At 39.4% G+C, this 24,609-nt stretch overlaps 1 protein-coding gene across 3 annotated transcripts in view; it reads right to left on the reverse strand.

Moving 5' to 3' along the window:
- Positions 1 to 9,060: 9,060 nt before the first annotated feature.
- Lamp2 (lysosome associated membrane protein 2) overlaps positions 9,061 to 24,609 on the reverse strand; it is a 49,005-nt gene continuing 33,456 nt past the window's right edge. The window contains exon 9 of one of the 3 annotated variants that reach the window (XM_087599122.1): positions 9,061 to 11,709. In XM_087599122.1, coding sequence (XP_087455248.1) covers positions 11,567 to 11,709 — 143 coding nt within the window. In that variant the 3' untranslated portion in view covers positions 9,061 to 11,566. 3 annotated transcript variants of the gene reach the window in all.

Consider the following 24,609-nt stretch of genomic DNA (forward strand, 5'->3'; position numbering starts at 1 on the left):
CTGTTCTTATTTGAGAATGTGGTTTTAAATGGCTATATGATATCCTATCATATGCATGTTTCACAATCTATTTGTCAAAACAAGAATCCTCACTTTCACTCAGTATTACACTAGTGTGCAGTTTTCTGATTCACAGGCAAAAGTAAATATTATCACTGAAAAATATAACCAACCTAGGAGGCTGGCGAGATTGCTTGGTATGTAAAGCACAGTAGTGCAAGCCTGGTAATCAAGGTGTGAGCCCTCAGAACCCACATAAGAGTGGAAGGAAAGAATCAGTCCCACATATACTCTCACACATCACACACATGGTAATGTTTCTAACTTAACATTTACCCTGATAGTTATCTTGTTTTAGCTTCCATTCCTCTGCGGCTAGGAAGATGGAGCATCTTCTCAAGTGTTGTCTACTTGCAGCTTTTCTGCTTTGATTCACCTATTCAAGTCTTGGATCCAGTTCACTCATAGGAATGGCTATTGTCTCTTGTTGTGTCAGTATTTGGTAGAAAGGATATTATCCTAACCCATATACTTCAGGGTACAAATATTTTCTCTTGGTTTTGCTATCATGGCCATCCTTAACTTTTTGTCTGGAGTTACTTAGATGATCAGAAATAATAAATTTTTATATATTGAAATATCTTTTTCACTGTCATTTTTTAGTTGTGTGTGCATGTGTGTGTGTGTGTGTGCGCGCGTGAGTGCGTGTGTGTGCACTCACGCGCACGTACTGCTGGGGATTATTTCACAGCCCTGTGCATGCCAAGCAAGTGTTTGTACCATAACATCCCCACTACTGTGCTCTTTGAGATAAGATATATAGCTGCCTATGTTCGAATGGGATCTTCTGTAGTTTAAATTTTAACCTATTTAAGCTTTCTTGCATTGTTTTACTGCTGTGAAGTTAGGTGTCTAAACCTATTTCCCTCAAAATAAGTAAACTATTGTTTAATAGCTAAGCATTCTTTTCAATATGCTACTCTTTCCCTACTGACTGAAGATAACAACTCTATAAATTAGCATGTGCGCGCATGCGAGGCGTGCACGAGCACACTCGCGTGTGCGCACACACACACAAAACCACATCAGCCAGGCAGTGGTGGTGTGTGCCTTTAATCTCAGCACTATGGAGGCAGAAGCAGATGAATCTCTGAGTTTGAGGCCAGCCTGGTCTACAGAGTGAGTTCCAGCACAGCCAAAGCTACACAGAGAAACCCTGTCTCAAAATAACAAAAAAACAAAACATCAAAAAACAATCAAAACATCAAGGCTGGACCCCCAGTATAGGGGGATGTCATGGCAGGAAGGGGGAACACCCTCAGAGAAGAAGAGGGAGGGATGGAATAGGGGGTGTATGGACAGGAAACTGGGAAAGGGAGTAACATTTGAAATGTAAAGAAAGAAATATCCAGTAAAAAATAAAACTGAAAAAAAAACAAAAAAGAATAAATAAAAATAAAACCACATCATGCTGTATGGTTTATCTGTTGAACTGTTGGTCTACGAAAATCACTGAATGTTTGATTCTAGTTTTATAACACATTTCAATAAAAGCACTATTTTATTACTCACCAGTTCTCATTTTAATTCATCCAAATGTGGACTTTTAACTTATCATTTAATTTTATATATGATGTGTGTGTGCTCTACATGCCATATGCGCATGTCTGTATGGGTCTGTGTACCAGCAGAGACTAGAGGAGGACCTCAGGTTCCTCCTCTAGAGACATGGTCTCTCACCTACTCTGCTTCCTACCATTTCAACAGCCCACTGTCTCACCAGCAAGCTCCAGATCCATGTGTCTTTTTCCCACAGCACTGGAGTAAAAGGCACACATGATGGCCTGGATTTTACATGGGTCCTAGGGACTCAAATCCAAGTGCTCATCCTTGCATTGTAAGCCTCTTACCCACTAGGCCATCTATCTCCTTGGCCCAGATTGTTTTTGTTATTTTGTCTTTTTTTTTTTTGAGCTGAGGACCGAACCCAGGGCCTTGTGTTTGCTAGGCAAGCGCTCTACCACTGAGCTGAATCCCCGACCCCCAGATTGTTTTTTAAAATGTCACATAACTATACATAATAATGGGATACACTGTGACGTTTTAACATATTTTGCTATACATATGTAGTGATAAGTTCAGAGCAATTGATTTATCTCTCTGCAGCATGAGGAGTCAAAGGTCTCCCTACTTGTTTTTTAATGTTCAAAATTGTAATTTACAATAGTTATCCTACTCTGCTACTGCATTAGAGGATACTTGCCCTATCCAACTTTACCTCTGTGCTCTAAAATCATGCTCTGTCCATTCTCCTCTCCCCAAACATTTCCAGGACTCTAGGAGCCATGACCTAATATCCTACTTTCTGTGGGAACAAACTCTTAAGGTTGCTCATATCAATGAGAACATAAGGCATTCTTTTTCTATGCCAGATACATTTCATGTAACATAACCTCCAACTCGATCCACATTGCCACAAATGACTGAGCTGCATTTTTTCCTCTTTCCACTTAAAAAAAAATAGTATACATGCAGGTGGTTCACCATGTAAGGGAGCTGTCTGTGGAGGTCAGAGGAGGGTGAAGATACCCTGGAACTGGAGTTACGGATGCAAGCGAGCTGCTAATGTGGACAATGGGAATTGAACCTGGGACCTCTGGAAAAGTGGAGCCAGTGTTCTTAATTACTGGGCCATCTCTTCAGTCCCAAACTGCATTCCTTTGAGACTGAATAATGTTCTACTGCACGTCTGCACATTTTCCACACTTGATCTTAGCCAAAAGGCCGAGAAGTGATCTGCACATTTTCATCATAACTTCATCTGCCAATGGAAACATAGGGTGCTTACATATCTGGGCTCTGGTGAATAGTATTAACACTAACCCTTAAGTGTAGAATCATACTGATCTCGTTTTCTCTGGATTTGAAGCCAGTGGTGGGACTGCCATATTGTGTGATAGTTCTATTTCTGGTTGTGACGAATCTTCATGCTGTTTTCCCCAAATATATGTCCACACCAACAGTTTTTAAACCTTTCCCAGTATTTGTTAGTTTTTACCCTTTTAGTGGAGGTAAAGCAGTATGTGGCTTCTTGGTATTCATCACCTATGTATTCTCTTAGCTGAAGCTATAAAATCTAATTATTTATTCCTTTGAGTCTCATGTGTGTATCTTTCAAGTGGATTCTGCAACTCATTGCATAACTGCACAATTCAGTCTTTTTTAAACATGGTTTAAATATATTTTCTCTGTTCATTTGGGTCTTATCTCATCCCTATTCCCTCTCTACTCCCTCTTCTTATGATCATCTTTAAGGAAAAGATTCAGCCTGATACCATTAACTTGAAACCCATCCCATGGGCAACCACCAATCCCTGACACTATTATTGATACTCTGTTATGTTTGCAGACAAGAGCCTAGCATAACTATCCTCTGAGAGTGAAACAGATGCAGATACCCACAGCCAGACATTGCATGGAGGTCTGAAGAGTTGAGGGAAGGATTGAAGGAGCTGAAGGAAAAGGGAACCCCACAGGAAGACCAACAGAGTCAACTAACCTGGACCCATGGTAGCTTTCAGAGACTGAACCACCAGCCAAAGAACATACACAGGCTGGACCAAGGCCTCACAGCACACTATTTAGGAGATGTGCAGTTCAATCTCCATGACTGCCTTGTCTGGCTTCAGATGTTCCTAATCTGGCAGAGACTTGATGTGCCAGGGTGAGGAGAAGGGGAGGGGCATGGAAGAAGGGACTCTGGGAAGGAGGGACCAGGACCGGGAGCAGCATTTGGGATGTAAATAAATAAAAGAGAAAATTCCAGAAGCTACAGATGCAGGCTCCTTTTTGGAATTAAAAGTGACACAAGAAATAGTATGTTCTTCCTTTAGCCATCTGGAAAATGGAAATTAAAACTACAGTGAGATTCGATCTTATCCCAGACCACCAACAAGAAAATTGATAATGACAAATGCTGGAGAGGATGTAAGAACAGAGAAAGCCTTACACACTGCTATTGGGGATATCAACTGGTGTGGCCAGTACACAAATCAACTGTGAAGGGCCCTCAAGAGACTAAAAATGCAACTATCATATGATCCAGTCATAACACTAAAGATACAAATTGGTCCTACCTACGAGATGTACTAGGGTAAAGGTAGAGCAGAAATTATGGGAGTGTCCCACCAATGACTGGTCCAGCTTGAGACCCACGCCATAAGACCATCCCTGACACTGCCTGGAAGGCTGGGATGCAGAAGATGGATAGCCAAGAGACCTAGGATAGACAATTATTCCTAATGATGTTCTGCTATACTCATAGATTGGTGCCTTGCCCAGTTGTTATCAAAAAGGCTTCACCCAGCAATTGATGAAAACAGATATAGATACCCACAGCCAAACATTAAGCAGAGCACAGGAAATCCTGTGGAAGGAGGGAAAGGCTATAGGAGCCATAAGGTTCAAGGACATCACAAGAAAACCCACAAACTCAACCTGGGCTCATAGGGTCTCACAGAGACTGAACCACCAACCAGGAAGCCTGCATGGGTCTGACATAGGCCCTCTGCATATGTTACAATTATGTAGCTTGGTCTTCTTGTAAGAGTCCTAACACAAGGAGCGGAAGCTATCTTTGAGTCTTTTGCCTGCTCGAGAGACCCCTGCCCTACTGGGTGCCTCATTCAGCCTCAATATGAGAAGAGGTGCCTAGTCTTACTGAAACTTGATACGCCATGGTAAATCGATATCCATGGGAGGCCTATTCTTTTCTTGGGGGGAGAAGGCAAAGGAGAGGTGGGGGGGGGGAGAATGGGAGGAGAGGGAGGGAGGGAAAACTGTGGTCAGAATAGAGAGGGAGGGGGAAGGGGGAAGAGAAGAGTGTATGTGTGTGTGTGTGTATGTGTGTGTGTGTGTGTGTGTGTGTGTGTGTGTGTGTAGAGAAAGAGAGACTGTAAGCCCTACCACAGAGACCACACATCCATGTATATTGCTGTACTCTTCATATTAGCTAAGAAATAGAATCAGATCAATGGATTAAGAAAAATGTTCAATATACAATGGATTTTTTTTTGTTGCCTCTTTTTTAAAAAATGAAATCACGGTCTTGGAGAGGAGGCCAACCATTAAAAGTACCTGCTACTCTTTCAGAGGACCTGAGCTCACATCCACGTGTAACTTTAGCTCCTGGGGATTTAACACCTACTTCTGACCTCCACAGATACCTGCATTCTCATTCATGCACGCACCACACAAGGGTACGCATATACATACAAATAAAAATAAGTCTGTAAAAAAAGAAAATTTACTGAAAAATAAGTAGAACTAGAAATTATGTTAAGTGGCATAGCAAGCAATTATCCCACATACACACATCAAAAAGAAGCACATTTTCTCTCCTGTGGATCCTAGTAAAAGTACACAATTTAACTTTATATGTTTCTGGTTTTGGTCATGAAACTAGAAATGGGACCATGAGAGTGGATCCTCTGGGACTGGAGTTAAGGCTGGTGGGGAGATGCCCTGTGGGTGCTGGGAATCTACCCAGGTCCTCTGCAAATGCAGCCAGTGCTTTTATCTGCTGAACCACGTCCCCAGCTCACACATGTCATTCAGAAGAAGGTCGATGAGGTAGCTCAGTGGCTGAGCACAACTGGCACCAAGCCTGGCGACCTGCACTTGATTCTTCAGATTTTTTTATGGTGGAGGGAGAACCAAGTCTCACAAGTGGTCCTCTGACCTCTGCACACAGATGCATGTATGCACACCAAACAAAAATGTAGTAACAAGTTTCAAAATAGAACTGGTATGTTGTTTAATTGAAAGTCTGTAATAAGAGTATATAAGGACCATGGCTTGATCTGCTTCCATAATATAGACGGTATATTTATAGTTAGCTATCCTTTCTTTAGATAATGTTTAGTGGTGAATGACATAATCTATGTAAAGTACATTCCATGGTGCCTAGAAAATATCAATTCTAAAATCCTTTTTATTTCAATTTTAACATCTTTGAAATCAGCAGGCCTCTTATGGCCTCATTATAATTGGCAATATTGATCTTATAATTGATAGATGTTAGACTTGATGGAATAAGGCATTTGGTGCTTAATAAATGTTTAGCCGATTACATAAGATGATTGCTCAGTCATTCAATAATTTTTTTCCTGTGCAAATTATATACCAGGCAGTATTTTAGGGATTGGAACAGAATAGCAGCTTCACCAATAATGCCTGTCCTCAGTAAATTCATCTTCTAGAGGGAAACACACTTGAAATACACATTAACGAGAAAGAGACACAGCATGTCTGATGGAGTTAAGTGACATAAGGTAGGGGAATGGAAAGTCATAGGAATGTCATCTGTGTGAGTGTGTGTGTATTTCTTTATTCCCGATTTCTCTATTTTCATACAATATATTTTTATCATGTTTCTATTCTTCCGACTCATCTTTCTCCCTCCTTCAATCAAAACAAATAAAAAACAGTAAGATGAAAATTTTCAAAACAAAATGAAATAATACACACCCACACAACACAGAACAAAAATAACAAAAAATTATGGAGTTTCTTACTGTCCTGAAGTTTGCCATTTCAGCTCCACTGGCTGGCCAGGGAACTCTTCCCGTATCTGCCTGTCTCTGCTCTCCAGTGCTGGGGTTATGAGTAAGTATGCATGGACGTACCCAGCTAGGGCTTCAAATGCAGATCCTTAAGCTTGCACAGCAAGTGCTATTACCCACTGAGCCATCTCTTCGGCCCTGAAGTGTCATTTTAAACAGGCTGGGCAGGTAATGCTTTATTGACAAGATGACAGTTCAAAGAGACTTGACTGGGGTGGGAGGACAAGCTATGAAGGGAGCTAGGGAATAACCTTTCCAGACAGAATGCAGAGAAACAACAAGGACCTTGAGATGAAAGCACCCTTGGGGGTTGTGGAGGGTCAACATGGCTACAAAGGAGTTCAGGGATGTACTAGAGAAGATATGCTACAGATCATAGCTAGAAGTTTAAATATGAAGGTAAGCATCTCTTGAAACTCTTTCAAAACTGCCCTAGATTTGGGAGTAGGAGCTGTGTATCAGGGTTCAAACTGCCAAGTGTCCTAGCTATAGTGCACTTAAATCCAAGGCATGACTCTGGGATAGGAGTGACATTAAGGAAAGCGAGGACAGAGAGAGTTCCATTTAGTTTCTTAAACACACTAATGCACCGTCAAAATGATTCATGATGCAGAAGAATCTGAGGGCAGAATGATAATGATACGTGATCAGAATAAATGGATGAGGCTAGCTTGGAAAAAATGGTGCCCAAAGCTTAACATGAGTAATAAGACACACTGCAACCTGGCACCGCGCTTTCAAAAGGCATGCTGCCACAAAAGTCACCCACCCTTCCAAACTCAAGGATAATGAGGAGTATTTATGGATTGATTAACAGCAAGCTGGTAGAGCACAAAAGTCAGATTTCTGTGACTAATACAAGGCAAATGCTCTCTAAGCCTAAAGCTTCTTAGAGGAGCAGGATGTATAATGCTAAATGGTATGGTCTGTGGAGGCAGACGAACCTGAACTCGGATATCAGCTTAGCCGCTAACTTCAATGCTTCAGTGACCTCACTTCTGTGAACTGGGAACGATAATTCGCAACCTGAGGATTACTGTCCTGAATGACACAGTGTGGGTCGGGAGCTTAGCACTGGAGCTGCTCATTGAAACTAGAGTTGCTATCTGATGGTGGTGGTGGTGGTGGTGGTGCACACCTTTAATCTCAGCACTAGGGAGGCAGGAGAATCTCTGTGAAGTTTGAGGCCATCCAGAACTACATAGTGAGGCTTTGTTTTGAGAAAAGTAACTGGTTTCTTTGCTATAAAAAAGGCATTATGGGAGAAATAAAGGCAGGTGATGTCCATGCCACAATTCCCGTTCAGGCAGCACAGACCTTTAATCCCAGCACAGAGTCAGATGGATCTGTGAAGTTAAGGCCAGAGGAAGTTCCAGGACAGCTAGTGTTGTTACACAGAGAAACCCTGTTTCAAGGAAAAAAACAAAACACTGTGTACCAAAATTTGTTGTTCATTGTGCATTCCTCTTGAAACAAAGTGATCCAAATTTACAGTGGCCTAAAAATACATAAACAATAAAAGTAATGGAGAAGAGGAAATATTTCCCCAGAGTTCTAAAGACAGTAGTAGCTTTCAGGGATTACACACTGAACTTAAAGGGTGATCCTTCAAGTGGACTTAGATCCATAGGAACCCTTACAGGCAACATACATGGAGTATTCTTGCTAGCTGTGCTCTTAAGGATTGAATCGTGAATACATTCAGTACAGGAGATGAAACAAAAACTATTCTGTTGAGATTCCCTTCCCTAATGAGTCCCACAAATCCTGTGTAGAGCCACTTTTCCAACTAAAGTTGCATGTGGCAGTGCTGCCTTTAACATCAGTACCCAGGAGTTAGAAGCAGGAGGCTCAGGGGTTCAAAACCCCAGCCCGGGTTATGTGTGACCATGTCCCAGAAAAGAACAGAGGATGGGGATAAAACATGTAGCAATCAATAAATGGGATGCTAACACTTAAGAACTGAGAAACAATGCTAAATTCCTTCTCCTGATATCCAAATTAATGCAAACAGGAAGAAATATATTTATGTATTATCTAATGTAGTCATCCAAGTGAGTATAGGTCTTGTAAAGAATTTAAGGGACCTTTCAGCTCCTCTCCTACTCCTGCAGGAAAGCATCTATTCATGAGAATGTACTTCAGTAATGAGTACAGGTCATTGGTATTCGCAAACATGTAAGTACATTTATTAAGTTCTTAGAATTATTGGTGCATACATTTTGTTCTGGGTATTTTCTTGGTATTTTCATGAATATGTAGGCTCTCATATCTTAATTGTTGATTTTAAAGGTTCTAGTAGTTTCCTTATAATGGGACTTGAGTTAAGTTGCAGACCTTTGAGATCATGATTCATGCGACACATCAAACGGATTTAAAAGATATAAATCAATCTAAGCTCTTAAGGCTGTGCACACAGAAATGAGGTTATCCATGGTGGCATGGAATGTATCACCTTTATTAGCGTTAATGCATCGATCTAAAATCACACATATGAGATCAAACAAGAATACCACAGTATACTTTATTTTCCCTGGATCCATTAGTTCCTTAAATGGACAAATCCAAAACTTGAAAGAACAGCAAGCATCAGTTCTCCCAAAGAGGATTAGGTAGAAAATGATTCACCATCCATAAGTGTGATCAAAGTCTTAGTCAGATCCACTGTTACATTGGGATAACACGAACTTACAAAGCAAAGCTAATTGAACACTCCACTCAGTTCACAGACTTTGAACTTCATCGGAATTGAAGCAACTTTTTTAACCTCCTACAATTTTGTATTTTAATGCTCAGTGAATAAAAGACATGTCTGCTAATTGCCTAATATAAAGCCATAATACCTAATGAAGAATTACATTAGCTTCCTGCTCAAAAAGTAGAAAGGTTTTGAATATACCCATATTTTTGGAATCTCTCTGAATATTCAAGCCATCTACTTAGCAAGCCAAAAAGTCCATTTAATTAATTAGGCTTCTAGATAATATCCAAAATATATATTGAAAGGAAGCCACTGTTCTTTACAGTACCCGAATTTTGGCTAAATGACTTTTGCTAAATAACAAATAGGCAGAAGCCTTTGGAGGACATTTTGTTAAAAGCCGTTCTGTATCTTTTAGAGCAAATGGAGCATTTGACTCTGCTAAAGGAGAGGGATTGAGTTACCCAGCATTCTACACAGTTGGGTGTCTCTGCTTTGGAGATGAACAGAGATAAGATAGCAGGAAAGCATCTTGGCAAACCTGCTTTCTTTTTAACAGGATTTTGTAACTGTGGTTAATGGTAAAATACCCTGGCAGCAGCTGGTGGCAGCAGCACAGTGGTGAGCAGCTGCAGTGTGCTGAGAGGTAGATTGGGATTTGATTGTGGGATCTGCTCCCAAACTAGCATCACTTTGCCCAGTGGTCCTCAACCTTCCTAATGCTGCGACCCTTTAATACAGTTCCTCATGTTGTGCTGACCCCCCAACCATGAAATATTTTTGTTGCCACTTCATAACCAATTTAGCTACTGTTACGGACTGTAATATGAATATTTTTGGAGACTGGCTTGTTAATGAGTCAAAACCCACAGGTTGAGAACCACTGACTTGGACTTAAGATCAATATTTTAGGCTTGACTAAAATCTCTGAAGTGAAAGCAGATCTTTGGACTCCTCAGTTCTTAGTAGAGAGAAAATAGCTGGAGAAAATTCAATGTCTGCCTCGTGCTAGTATGAGGTGTGCAAAGCTGACATCTGGGACATAAACATGCACAGTATTTAACATCCGAAGTAACTCAGTGGCTAAAGAGCCAACAAACATAAGGATAAGTAGTGTCTACTACCTTACTCCAGAAGCCACAGCCACATATGGCTCCTACAGGGATACAAGTCTCTATGAAGATCAATACATTTGTAAGATCACCCCAGGCAAGCTTTGGTTAGGCAGCCACCTGACAGATGACCTGTCAGGGTCCACTAGATTCCACAGTTAGCACTTGCCACTGTGAGAGGAAAAAGTCAGTGCATTAGAAATATCAATTTTTGAACTCACTGAGGCACAAAAAGTATACAGAGGGGTTTTTCTTTTTGTTAGTGCCGGATGAATTCACTTTCTGAACAAGTTAAACCCGGGAAACAATTCTAAATTATATCCTTAAAGAAACATAGCCTACTCTAAATCAACACCTTAAAAAACACAAACGGTATTGCTTCATCTTGCAGTAAAAATGTCAGGTTTAATATAATCAATACATCCCAAACGGCAGAAGCCAAAAAAACAAACAAAAATTGCTTCTTAAAATATAGTAGCTCTAACAGTAATGGAGAAATAGGCAGAATTTTCTGTTGAGTGTAGTTTGTTTAAAATGCTACTTTCAAAGTTGTGAGGCTGGAACCCAGAACTTCACATATGCATGCAGTACCACTGGGTTACATCCCAGACCTCTTTTTATTTTTGGTTGTGAGCCTAGCCTTCAACGACTGAGCCATCTCTCCAGCCCCCAGACCCCTTTTTAAAGTAACAGAATTACACAGATTTAAACAATCCACCTTAGAAAGTGCAGAAAGTCATTCTCATTATGAGCTAAACTCATTATGTTTCAAAACTTATTTCAGGAAGCAAGTGACATTCTCCATCAGCTCTGATTTTGCAAATAACATCAAAGTAGCAAAATACAACTAATGGCAACATATAAAATTATACTTCAGTAGAAATGCTTCCAAAATTGGATCCAAATGCTTAAAATTATTTACTTTAAAAAGACAGTCTAAGTCATAAGTTTTCTTTCAATTACATCTTAACGGATAAGAAAATAATGGAAATAAAGACTGGTCCTAATACATTTTTAAAGTTCTACTCATGCCCAAGCCAGCTTGCAACTCACTGAAGTCAGTCTGTGAATCCTATTTATCGCACAGCGATTCTTGGCTTTTGGCCAATGGAAGCACTAGACTGGTTTGATTATACAGACTGATAACCAGTACGACTTTTCCGTCTTCCAATCATGTAAGATATAAACACAGCAATTATAAGGAAGCCCAAGGCCACACCCACTGCAACAGGAATAAGAAAGTTGAGGTCAGAGTCAGCAGCACATTCTTCAGCTGTTAGAAAAGAACAGACAGACAGCAAAGAAAGGAAATTAGTAAAGAATACAGTGAGACAGAAAGACGCAAACCGAAGCATCGAGAGTGTAGACACACGCTATCGTTTTCTTTAAAGCATTACTCTTATTTTCGAAACATCCACCTGAGCATTGCACAGCAAGATCATTATTTCTTAACATTTCGTGTAAAAAAAAAAAAGTCAGTGCAGAAAGCAAAACTGGGAAAGGGTTCACATTCTGAACTTAGCTTAGACAATATTGAGTTATACTATTAGCTTACACAACTTTCCAGTTGCCTAATGGCACTGAGGAAATTACTGCCTCTGCACCTCCCCAAGCTCTTTCTCCCTCGCCACATGTACACTTGAAAAGTTTTAAGTGGGAAAGGGACGCTAGCTCAGTGCTAGAGTGCTTGTCTAGCGTGCCTAAGGCTCTTCGGTTCCATACCAAGCACATTTGGAAAAGAAAAAAAAAAAAAACTTCTAAACAAGATAGACAGGATCAAGTTAATGTGCTCAGCTTTTTAAAGATTAATGTATTTGTATATTATGCAGGTCGTTTGCCTTTGTGTGTGGCTATATACCACGTGTTCAGTGCCCTGGAGGCCAGAAGAGGGCATCGGATCCTCAGAACTTAAGTTACAGGTGGGTGCTAGGAATCGATCCCAGATCCTCTGCAAGACCAACAAATATGCTTAGTGACCTCTCCAGCTAACATTTTTTTCTTCACACAGGCATCAGGTAGCTCACAAGTTACAAGTAATTCTTTCCACTTACTGATGGCCGTGGTGAAGAATAGTAGTATCAAAGGCATGCAAGTCTGTCACACGGAATCACCAGAACAAGCATGAGCAATGTGGACACTAAACTCTCACGCAAGAACTGGAAATCAGATTCTTTGAAGTAATAACGAACGAAAGGAGTCTGTCAAGTTATTTAAGCTGGGCCTCCCTCCCTTCCACTAATGCTTACATTATGTGGTACTGCAGGATTAAATAGTGATCCACAATTACTCAGTCCCTTCCCTTTTCCTCCTGTATGTCTGATCCAAAGAGGCTTGAGTTTTGACAACACGAGAATCCTAATAGTTGTGACTCAGTGGACAACTGAGAAGGCCTATATTCCTTATTTCAAAATGACTGAAGCAAAACAAAGGACACCTCTCAAAGTGCCAACCTTTGAATTTAGAAGTTCAAGTTTTAATCAATCATCATTTTACTACTGAGTGATTGGATTATTTAATCCAAATACTGATGGTTTCATTGCTGCTGAACATGTAACATCGAGTCCCTCTCCACACAGCTCCGGACCTCAGGAGTACCTAATTGCCAAGGTCTTTTCCGTACAAGGCTAAAGCCATGAATAAGTTATAATGGTTTTTGTTATCTGAGATTTTCTCTTACACTTCTGTCACTCACACAAACATTGTCATGGTTCTGAAAATACATAATGTCAATTTCAGTAACTACAATTAGCCTTTTTCTTTTTTTTGGAGGACTACTGTTTTCCAGAAAGCTCCCTAACAGACACTGACAGCTGGAAACCTAAACACATTTTCACTGTTAATTAGTACGTGACAGAAACTCTGAGCAAGTCAATATACACATTAAAATGAATTAATGATCATTTCAGTGTGTACATGGTCTCATTTGTTAAATCCTCTGATTTATTTACGGATTCCATCAGCACTTCACTTTTACCAGGAAAATGTTTCAATCTGGACTAGCTGCCTGGCTCATTTGAATGCCAACAGCCTCTCTCTCCACCCCTCTCAGCGCTGTGCCCCACAGCGGCTGTCTTAGAGAAGCAAGAGCATAGCCGCTGTGCTTCAGTGCCTCCCTTCTGAGATTGCTGTTAGCTTACATTTCATAAGTACCAGTCTGATGACAACACTAAATAGATTTTAATGCTCCAGAGATCAACAAGATGAGGTAGAGAAACACAACACAATCTGTCCTAATTAGTTCATAGAATCCGCTATCCTTCAGTGCTAACCAGGCATCCAAAGAGAAAGAGAGCGAGGCAAGTGGTTAACTGTTTGAATCCTTTCAGTCTATATTGCTGAAAAAGAAACATTTTTCTTAAAACCCCAGGATGGGAATGGTCAAATGCCTGTGACCTTAGCATTTGGCCAGCCAAAGCAGTTGGATCTGAGCTTGAAGGCAGCCTGGACTACATAGTAACTACCAGATCAGCCAGAGCTACAGAAAGACTCTTTCACATCACCAACCACCACCACCCCCTCCCTAAAAAAACCCCTTCTAATTAAGAAGTCAGTCCAAGCTCTGTTATAGCCTCCTGAGCCTGTTTTTAACCTATGAAAAATCACAAGTTTGAGAATCAATTTCATATTTAACTTGAACTCAAAAGGCATCAAGTCATAATCTTTTCAAAAATGTAATACTTAGCTGGGCAGTGACAGTACATGCCTTAATTTTAGCATTTGGGAGACAGAGGCAGGTGGATCTCTGCCAAGTCCAAGGCCAACCTGGTCTACAGAGTGACTTCCAGGACAACAAGGGCCACACAGAGAATCCCTGTTTCAAAAACAAACAAACAAACAAATAAAAGCCCTCTGGTTCCTCTTAAGATCTTATTTTTTAAAAAATGTGGATGGCCCTAAGGGGTCTATTTCACCCCCCTAAAAAGCAAGTCTGGCATATCTGATAGGTATCTTAAGTATATGCAAAGGCACAGTAGTGGTGAGTTTAAATTAGGACAGCTGTTACAAATTGAAACAGAACACCGGTGGTGAAGCAGTGTTTATTAATTCCAGTAAGATACAACTCCATATATCTTTTCTTATAACGGTCATGTTAATAAGTTTAAGGCATTTAGGTTAGGATCCCAATTTGGCCAAAGCTTCTTAAGACAGACCTTAAAACATCACACACGTGTATTCATTTTCTCCTTTTTTTAAAGCCAGTCTGCATTTTAAGCAGATCAGAGAATGATTTTTTTGTTTTTTGTTTTTTTGTTGTTTTTTGTTTTTTTTCAAAAAAAGCCTTATCTCAAATTGTGGGGACTGATTTCCAAATAAAAGTTCCAAGGAGTCTGTCTTAAGTAGCAAAGTGTTTCATAAACTGACAGGTAAGACAACTTTGTTATTTGTATGTATTTTGTAATATATTCAATCAGATTGTAGGTGCTAAAATTGCTCATATCCAGTATGATGGCGCTTGAGACCAATAAAATAAGCCAGCAACACTAGAATAAGTACTCCTCCCAGGGCTGCTCCCACCGCTATGGGCACAAGGAAGTTGTCTTCATCTGCACTGCAGTCTTGAGCTGGATGTGGAGAAAGGACAATTGAGAACAGACACAATGGCATTTCATATGTCTCAATTTTAAGTTAAACTGACAGCCCTTCCCTCATATACAGAATTTTACATCAAAACAACAAGTCATTGGCATTCATTATCAGTAGTGACATATGATATCTAATGAGTTGACCCTCAAAAGTTTTTTTTTAAATCAACAACAAAAACACCCCCAAAACAACAAAAAACCCAGTAATTTCATGCAGTTCCCCTTCATAAAAAAGCAGTCATTGGGGGGAAATACATATAGTGATCACACACTCCCAGGCTTCTTCTAGAAATTTGTTTGCCCTTGATCAGCCTAGAACTTTAAGAGCCAACTATCACATTGGATCCTGAATGTTAGAGAGCACTAACTCAGCAAATAAACAGCTGTATAAAGCAGATACAGAGCTCAATGCATAATCCTATTATTGAGCTCACTTAATAATAAGGAAAGATAATCTGGCCCTGTTGGCATTAACTGCTGGCTTCATCACGTGTATGTAGTCGAGGAAAAAAGTAGTATTTATCACTACTGGTAGGAATGTTTGGTTTAGCAAACATGGAAATCAGTATCAAGTTTCGAAAGAAAGAAAGAGAGAGAGAGAGAGAGGGGGGGGGGGAGAGAGAGAGAAGGGAGGGAGGGAGGGATCTGGAAAAGGGACAAGTCAGGAAGGGAGCACGTTGATAGAAATAGGAGGGAAATACAAAGTTGCAGGAGAGTTCTGATGAGAAGACAATATATAAGTATATCAAATTTTCAAAGAAACAATTTAAAAATTAAAAAGAGAAATGCCACATATACATAGTGATCAAGGAATTTCACTACTGCTTATGTATCCAGAGAATATAATTTAGTATATAAAAACAAAACAAAAACCTTAATAACAGGATTACCATATAAGGTAGCTATCCCACTCCTGAGTAGGTATCCAATAAAGGAAATCAAAGTCAGAGATTCTTGTACATTCATATTTACTACAGCACTAGTCACAAGATGTATTAAGACCTAACTCAGATGTCCAACAAGTAAATAGATAAGGAAACTGGATGAATATATATATATATACATATACATATATATATGAATTTTATGCAGCCATTAAAAAAAGTGCAATTGTGTCATTTGCTGGAAAAACTGCAACTGAAGATCATTATCTTAACCAAAATAAGCCAGACTCAGTAAAATATTACTTTTGATATGCAGATTTAAATGTGTGTGTAAATAGAAAGGAAAGGAGAACACATGAGGGGTGAAAAAGCTTCTAAAGAGGAAGGAAATGGTAAGATGTGTGGTCTATAGGTAAAGGCTTATCGATGCCATGGAAGCAGGAGAGGCTATTTGTCAAGAAGACTCAGCAAGAGAGGAACAGGAAGGACAGGAAGGTACTGGGGAAGAAGAAATGAGAACAGCATATAATGCAATCTATGTATGTATGGAATGCTATAATAAAACACAGTATGATCACTTAGATCACTAGTGTGAGAGTCAAACACAGAAATCAGTAGTTAGAAATTCAAGATGTGCTATGGTGGGACAAGCAATACCCAAAGTATCATGGAAATATTTCAGGGACCTCGTCAACTCAGTTTAGTTAAGTAAGACACTTTGGAAAGGCAGCATTTGATGTGAGTTTTTAAGACAAAGAACTAACCATTAATTGTAATTGACTATGTAGATAATGGGAGGGCACTGCAGGTGTAAGAAACAGTGCAGAGAGCCAGTGGGGGGGGGGGTGTGCACACTTTTAATCCTAACACTCAGGAGGTAGAGGCAGGTGGATCTCTGAGTTTGAGGCCAGCCTGATCTACAGAGTGAGTTCCAGGACAGTCAGGGCTATCCAGAGAAACCCTGTAGAGAAAAACAAAACAAAACAAAACAGTAATAACAAATATAAGCAAACCAAAAACAGTGCAGACAAAAACGTGGACAGTAAGAAAACATAAAAACTCCAGGAGCAATGCCAAGGAAGGTGACATAGAACAATGGATGGAAGCCAGAAAAAGTGTATTTAAGACCAGCTCACAAAAGTACACTGTTCGGTGGTTCTGCCTTATCGCACTGGAAAAACCAACAGTAACCGGAATTCAATGAGGGCACATTCCAGAATCGCAGATAGAAGACTAGGCAGTAAGCTAGGGGCCGCCTCTATTGCTAGCATCCACGAGATCAATAACATAGTCCTGAACTGGGCTCATGACGGGTAGGTGCAGTAGGGAGACCACTGAGCCATTTAGAAGGTAAAATTGGCAAAAATGGATATGAGGAGCTTAACAGGCCACAATAACACACGGGTTTCAATGCCACAATGCTTTCAATGCCACACGGGTGTTTACGCCAATGCTGGTGCCCTTCACCATAGTGGTGAATTTTAGTCTTGTTGCATTCATACTTATTGAAGATGAGTGGGAAAGATCGTAAAAGGGTGATATGTAGAAAAGGGAGATACTCAGTTTGGGGTTGAATTTAAGATGTTTGTGTTCCAAGCTAAAGGGGTCTATCCTACACCAAATACCTGGACATCTGCATTTACTGCTGCACCGTACATAGTAGTAAACAAATTCACAGTAGGAACCAGCCTAGATGTCTACGGAAAGGTGACTAGATAAAGAAAATGTGGTGCGTATACCCAATGGCATTTTATTTGACTATAAAGAAAAGTAGAATCATTTCATTTTAAGTCTAATTGATCAAACTAATGTTAGCATGTTGAGCAAAATAAGACAGGCTCAAAGACAAACAGCACAATTTCTTTGATACTCAGATACTATATTTTAGTTTGTATACAGTCATGAAACTAGACAATGAGAGAGAGAAAGCAATTTTTAAGGGAGAAATGTAGTGCATGTAACATGAAAGCATGAAAGGGGGAGGGAAAGAGCGGCAGCAAGAATGAGTATGTGGGAAAGCATCACAAAGAAAACCCTTAGTCTGTGTAGCGTTTTTAAAATACTAAGAAAACAAGGTGTTTGGGTCCCAAACAAAATGTCAATTACTGGAATGAGTAAACTGAAAAGGGACCAGAGAGAAAACTCCTAGGAATACTAATATTTGAGGGACTAAGTTATAAAAATAGAAGTAGGAAAGGCGGGTAGAAGATGGAGTCACGGCTCAGGAAGGGAGAGTTCCCATTGTCGTGAAAAGAGTTAAATATATTAGAGAATTTGAAAACAATGCCTATAGAATCTAGCAATAGGCAGGACCAGGCATGATTCACACTGCTGCAGACAAGTCAACAGTGAACTATCAGTCACAACATCAAGGACTAAGGAGAGCATTCTTTATAAATTTAAGATTAAGAAAAAGACAGCATGGGGTGCTTAGAATAGGGACATAAAGAAAAGGTAGCATCTGGGATAGATAAATATGTTTGTTAAGATGAGATAAATGTTCATAAAAAGAACAAGGCTAATGAATAGCATTATACATTATACATTATAATACCGAGTGTTATACATTATACATTATAATACAGAGTAATAGCTCCCTTTATGAATGCAGACTTTGGAGTTTTTGGAAGTTAGGGTCTTTTATTACCATCTCCAGTTTGAAGAAATACTTATATTTATTAAAAATAATTTAAAGAGCAAAGCTAATGACCTACTGAAGATGTTCAATGGAAGGTTTCCTAGGACCCAGGAGGAACGAGAGTCCAGAAGCGCTGATCATAAAAAGTCTACTATGACTGCAGGGAAGGATGGAGAGCTAAGACACTTGGCAAAGAGAATCAGGATGCTGAAACACCACTTAACAGTATCCCCCACTCTCCACTCCCTGCCTTGTGTTGCCTAAGTTTTCTTTCAGGGGTTGAACTCTACCAGAGGTAAATAAGTCCATTAGGATTAAATAAATCCATTAGGATTATGCCAAAATAAGAATGATGGGAATTAGAGTTAAGAGCAGAACTACCTGTTCAGAGGATCTGGGTTTGATTCCCTGCATCCACATGGTAGCTCACAACCATTCATGAGTACTGTCCCAGGGGATCTGACACCCCCTTCTTTATTCCACATTCAAAAGACACACAGGTGGTACACATACATACACATAGGCAAAAACTCATATAGAGAAAAAAGAAAAGAAAAAGAAAGAGGAGGCTGCAATGCAGTGCTGCCTATGCTCTGCAATCACAAAATATACCAAGCTCTACTCTGCCTGCCAGACTCTGGGTCAGTAACTGGAAACAAGATGCAATCTGGAGTTTATAAACATCTTGACATTGACTTTGGCTGCCAACCTGATGGTCATTTTAAATTGCCTTCTATTAAGAATCCAGAGAGTTGATGATGCTGGATTTGACTTGAGAACAGATGGTACTAAAGAGTCTGCAGTTAACTCCACCCCTTCAATTTCCCACATTACCACCCAGGCTATATACTATTAGGTGGCACATATCATAAAGTATTAAGCCTTGGGTTTAATACCCCTTGAATTTTAAAAAATTCATTAGCAGATTAATTTCTTATTTTGGCAAAAAGTCTCAGCAGTCTTCTCTTTTCCAAATTGGGTGTTTGACCTAATACTGAGATGACTTTCATAAATACTGCCAATAAGGCTTTCATGTAAGACAAATATTCCCAGAGCAGATCAAAAAGGCAATTCCACTAATACAAAGATCTTTCTAGATGCGCTCACTTACTTAAAATGCCCAATTAGTATATGAAATACTAATTTACAATAGCTATTGATTGTATAAATGCAACTTTAAGAGAATCTGTAAGTAACTGAAACAAAATCTGATTTTTAAAAAAGTTGTTTTACTTTATTCTTTGCTGTTTTTTGAAACAGGATCTTATGTAGTCCAAATTGGACTCAAATTTGCTATGTGGCTACAGATGACCCAGAAATCCTGATCTGCCTCCACCTTCCAAGGGCTGATTCTGGATGTGCTGCTCTACCACTGAAACAGTTGATGTCAATAGGAGTGTGTTCTGAAGGAAAGAAATACTCCTTATGTAGGCCAGTGTTGAGTTCAGCTATCCGACTAATGTAGACTTAATACTACAATGAAAATGTTTCTGAGGAAAGAAACTGTATTTGGGGAATGTTTTTTTGAGACAGGGTCTCACTGTGCCATCTTGCTTTAACTTAAACTCACTGTGTAGTCCAGGCTGGGCTTCAACTCGCAAAGATCTGCCTGTTTGTGTCCCAACTGCTGCAATTAAAGGACTGTGTGGCACGGGGCCTGACTGTTGCGAGTCCCCACAGCCAACCTGCGCCCTCACCTCCATCACTGCAAACTGATCTCAGGGCCTGATACATGCTAAGGAAACGGTCTATCACTGAAAAACACCCAACCTTGTGAAAAGGTTTCAGAGCCACAGGAGCAACAGGAAATTTAAAGATTGGGGGTGTGGGGGGAACACATTTGATCCCAGCACTCAGGAAGCAGAGGCAGGAGGATCTCTGAGTTCCAGGTCAGTCTGGTCTACAAAGTGAGTCCCAGGACAAAAAACACTGTCGAGAAACCCTGTCTTAAAAAAAAAAACAAAAAAACAAAAAAACAAAAAAAAAACCAAAATAAAACAAAAGCCAACCAAAGTAAATAAAATAAAAAAGATTAAAAGATGTCATGGCCATATAGATAAAAAATAAAACTTCACTAATCTTCAATTTTGTACTCAGAAATCTTCCAAAGATAATTTCAGTCTAAGAATTAGACAACGTCTATAATGAAACATGAAACTCCTTTTAAATGCTAATTAAGATCGTTTTTTAAAGAGTAACTTCGTGACTCACCTTCTAATGTAACACCTTACTTATATTTCTTTTAGATCTACATTCAAACCATTTCAAGTACATCACTTGAAGCTCAACAGATACTTGAAGACCCTGAAGAGACAGCTCCGTGGGTAACGTGCACGTTGTATAAGCACGAGGAGCTATGCTCACATGCCTCGCATCTACTGTGTACAGGGCAGCACTGAGGAAGGAGGAGGTCGCTGGATCCAACAAGCACTCTGGCCAGTCGGTCTAGCAGAAATAGCAAGCTACAGATGAATAAAGACCCCGTCTCAAAGAATAAGGTGGAAACCACACAAGAAAGCTAACATAGATGTGTGGCCTTTACATGCACACACAGTATACACACATGCAAGTACATGCATGTGCATACAGAAAATATTTGAAACTATTCGGTTTAACTTATGTCTGTACCAATTTAAAAGACAAGACATAATGATCACTGACAGGATTTTGGTTTCCAGGTAGAAGAAGAGATGTGAACCCAAAACAATTGAACTTTTTCTACCTAAACAAACAGATGGTAATGCTATAATCTTCAAAACAGATGAGTCTTCTAAGAATTCTTCCTGACAATATGCATGAAATGTAAAATGGTACACTGTTCACTGAATTTAAGTTTGGGTTTGAAATAAAACATGTGGCTTCTTATCAGGCTCCTTCTAAAATATTCAAAGGTGTGTTTATCATTTCTGAAATGAAAGGCATTACTCAAAGAGGTAAGAAGAATAAGCAGAATTTGAAAGCCCCCACGATCCCTAGATGAAGAAACCTGTGAGACTAACACCCTAAAGCAGTTCCGGAACTTGGCCAATGTTTCCCACATTAGCTGTGTTGAGAGCTGTGGTAACTAAGTGCAATGTCATGGCTTACCTCAGGATCTCCGGAGAAACCTGCCGGGTGAACTGCTATGCTGTCTTGCATAACATACTAATTAATATGACTGGGAAAATCCATGGCGATTGAAAATGCCAGTGTGAGCTAATCTAAGAGACAGGTTGTGTTATGGATATGAAATGCTAGCCCCAATTCAGGAATTAAGAAAAGTGTACCAAAAAGATTTACTATGAAATAAATATCCTAGATTACTATTTACCTCACTAGCTATGACTGAGATTCCACAAAAGTGCTTATGCTCGCCTGCTTACACACTCTCACACATACATATTCATTCTCATTCATTCTCTCTCTCTCTCTCTCTCTCTCTCTCTCTCTCTCTCTCTCTCTCTCTCTCTCTCTCTCTCTCCCTCTCTCTCATAAAACAGACTTGCCAAATAAAATCACACAGACCTGAAGCCTAGGCAAAGATGCATGTCTCAGGGAACCCTTATTCTGCAGTCATCCTTGTGCCACTCAAAGCTTACGAATGGGGCTATTGTTCGAGACAAGAGTAGCACACAGACAACATATATGGAAAACAATCTAATTCTATTCTTAAGCACTTCTTCTAAGGTTTTTTTTTAAATTGGCATCATGTAATATACAAAATCTTCACTTTAACCAGTGGGAAAAAATGTGAGCAAATTTCCTTAAGAAATAAAAGAATCTTTATTGATTTAGAAGCAATGTTGGGCAAACAGACAGGCAAATATCTGAGAAGAGATATCGTACATCAACTAGCACTTTAAACAGTTGAAGAGAAAACATGGAAAGTACTTACATGGACCAGTTTCTTATACAAATACTAAAGTGTGGAAAACATCCCAAACCAAATAGAGTATTACCGTCGAGAAGCAAAACCAGTAAAACAAAACAAAAATACAAAAAAAAAAAATACAAAGATAGTGTGTATTGTCTATAGGAAATAATAGTGTAAATAGCAGACATAAACTGGCCCATGTAAAATACAAAAATATTTATTGAAATCAGATCTTTCTATAAAACAGTGCTTTGGAGGTATCTTAATATGAATCCAATATATGATCTAAATGTAAATTCGTTTAGAAACATTAACAGCATTAAGCCAGTGCCACCCACTTGTTCCAATTAGTCCTTTTTTAAAAGCTGTTTTGTTGATTCATGACAAATACATAAGACCTATGTTCTTAAAAGCACAATCCATTCTTTTAGAATTAACAAGCTTATGCTAAAACACAGTTAAAATGAAAAATGTATTTTAAAAATCAGATTTCTGGTTCGTTTATAACAAGTGTTTTAAGTTGGCCATGCAGTGCCCTGGTTGCTCTAGAAGTCAGTCAGGACTATGATTCTGAACGAGTAAGGTTTTCAGGCTAAGTAGACAGCAAGTTAAAGTGACACAAACTCTGTCACTCCTATATAACTCAAAAGACAGTCACAGACATAAACATGCTAACATGCAAGTGCCTATATGTGTGCATATATATCATGTATTCAACATCAGCATTTTGGAACCCAGATAGCTCTTCACTTTCTTGAGAATGAAAGGCATTTAATCTGCCCTCCCAATAACAAGAACCTTCTATATATGGTTGCAGATCAATATCTTAAGAAATATTTGCTGGGTCATACCAGTATGGACACATGTACGCATACATGTATGGAAGATGTCCTAGAAGCTGTAAGGAATACATGATGTGTTAGGCATTGGGCTGAAATAATTAACTCTCTCATAGAAGCAGTAGGTGGTGCCATCTCTGAGTACAGAACTGAATGGAAAAGTACCACAGTGAACAGTAACTAAGTTTTGATTATCACAGAACCATTTAAACATGAAAGCCAAATGAGTAAGTGTTATAGCAGTCAATGCAAACCGGAAATGAAGACCATGTTAATGAACTAAGGCAAGACCATGACTTTTGGATTAGGTGCAAGCAATTTTATGAGCGTAAGTGCACTTCATTATTTAGGACATACTAACATTTCTTCTTGAGGAAAAAAAAGGAAAAAACAAAGCACATTACCACCGACATGGAAGACTGGAAGGTTCAAGAGAAAGCTGTATTAATCTTAGTGCTGCATATAGAGGCCAATTTCCGGGTACAAAGCACTGATGCCCTCATTTGGCACTGCCTAGCAATTATCTCTAAAGCACCTAAAACCAGATTGAAATGCCCAGTTGGAATTGCCTTGTGTCTTGCAATTTAAAAGATTGAAACATCCAGTTTTTTTAAAGATTAAATAAAAAGATTAACATCTATTCTAAAATTTAGGACTTTTGTGTTTTTGTCATTTCAGTACAAATATATTCAAAAAAAACATGGGAAAAGAATTTTACTGGCAAGAGCATGATACTTCTGGGCTCTGCTCAAATCTACTGATACCTTTTTCATAGGTCAAACATGGAGCAATGCTGAAGTAGCTAAGTCAACCTGCAAACAAAAGTCACAAGAAATGCAGAACGAGCAAGTACAAATCCACTGGAGATCATGATGGTCGCAGTCAACCTCATGCAGGCAGAAGAAACCTGCTCTTTTTCCTACACTGGACGTTCTCATCAGAATTCCAGACAGTGAGACAGAACCTGTAGTCCAGATAATTTTGTCCATGCATTTTGCTATAGTAGTTTTAAACTCCTTAGTCAGGAAAACCAAAATCACACGATTCATTTGAAGTGGATCGCATTTGGGAGTCTTTGTTTTAGTTTGAGGTCTGCCATACCACCCAACCTAAGAGCAGGACTGGAACTAAATGTACCTTCAATAGTATTACATGCGAGAACTTGTACTTGCTTTATTGTTTTATAACAGAGATCACATTGGATTAGTGTTACAGAGTCTGATATCCAGCATAAGTCTTTCTTCTGCCAATTAGGTAAGCAATCACTATAACGATAATCAAGCCTGAAAGACCAGCACCAACTATAATTGGTATTAGAATGGTGTCATCATCCAGCGAACACTCCTGGGCTGTAGGTGAGAAAAAGTGTGTAACAA

Source organism: Rattus norvegicus, chromosome X (genome assembly GCF_021556685.1).
Source record: "Rattus norvegicus strain SHRSP/BbbUtx chromosome X, alternate assembly SHRSP_T2T, whole genome shotgun sequence".
NCBI classification, from domain to species: Eukaryota; Metazoa; Chordata; class Mammalia; order Rodentia; family Muridae; genus Rattus; species Rattus norvegicus.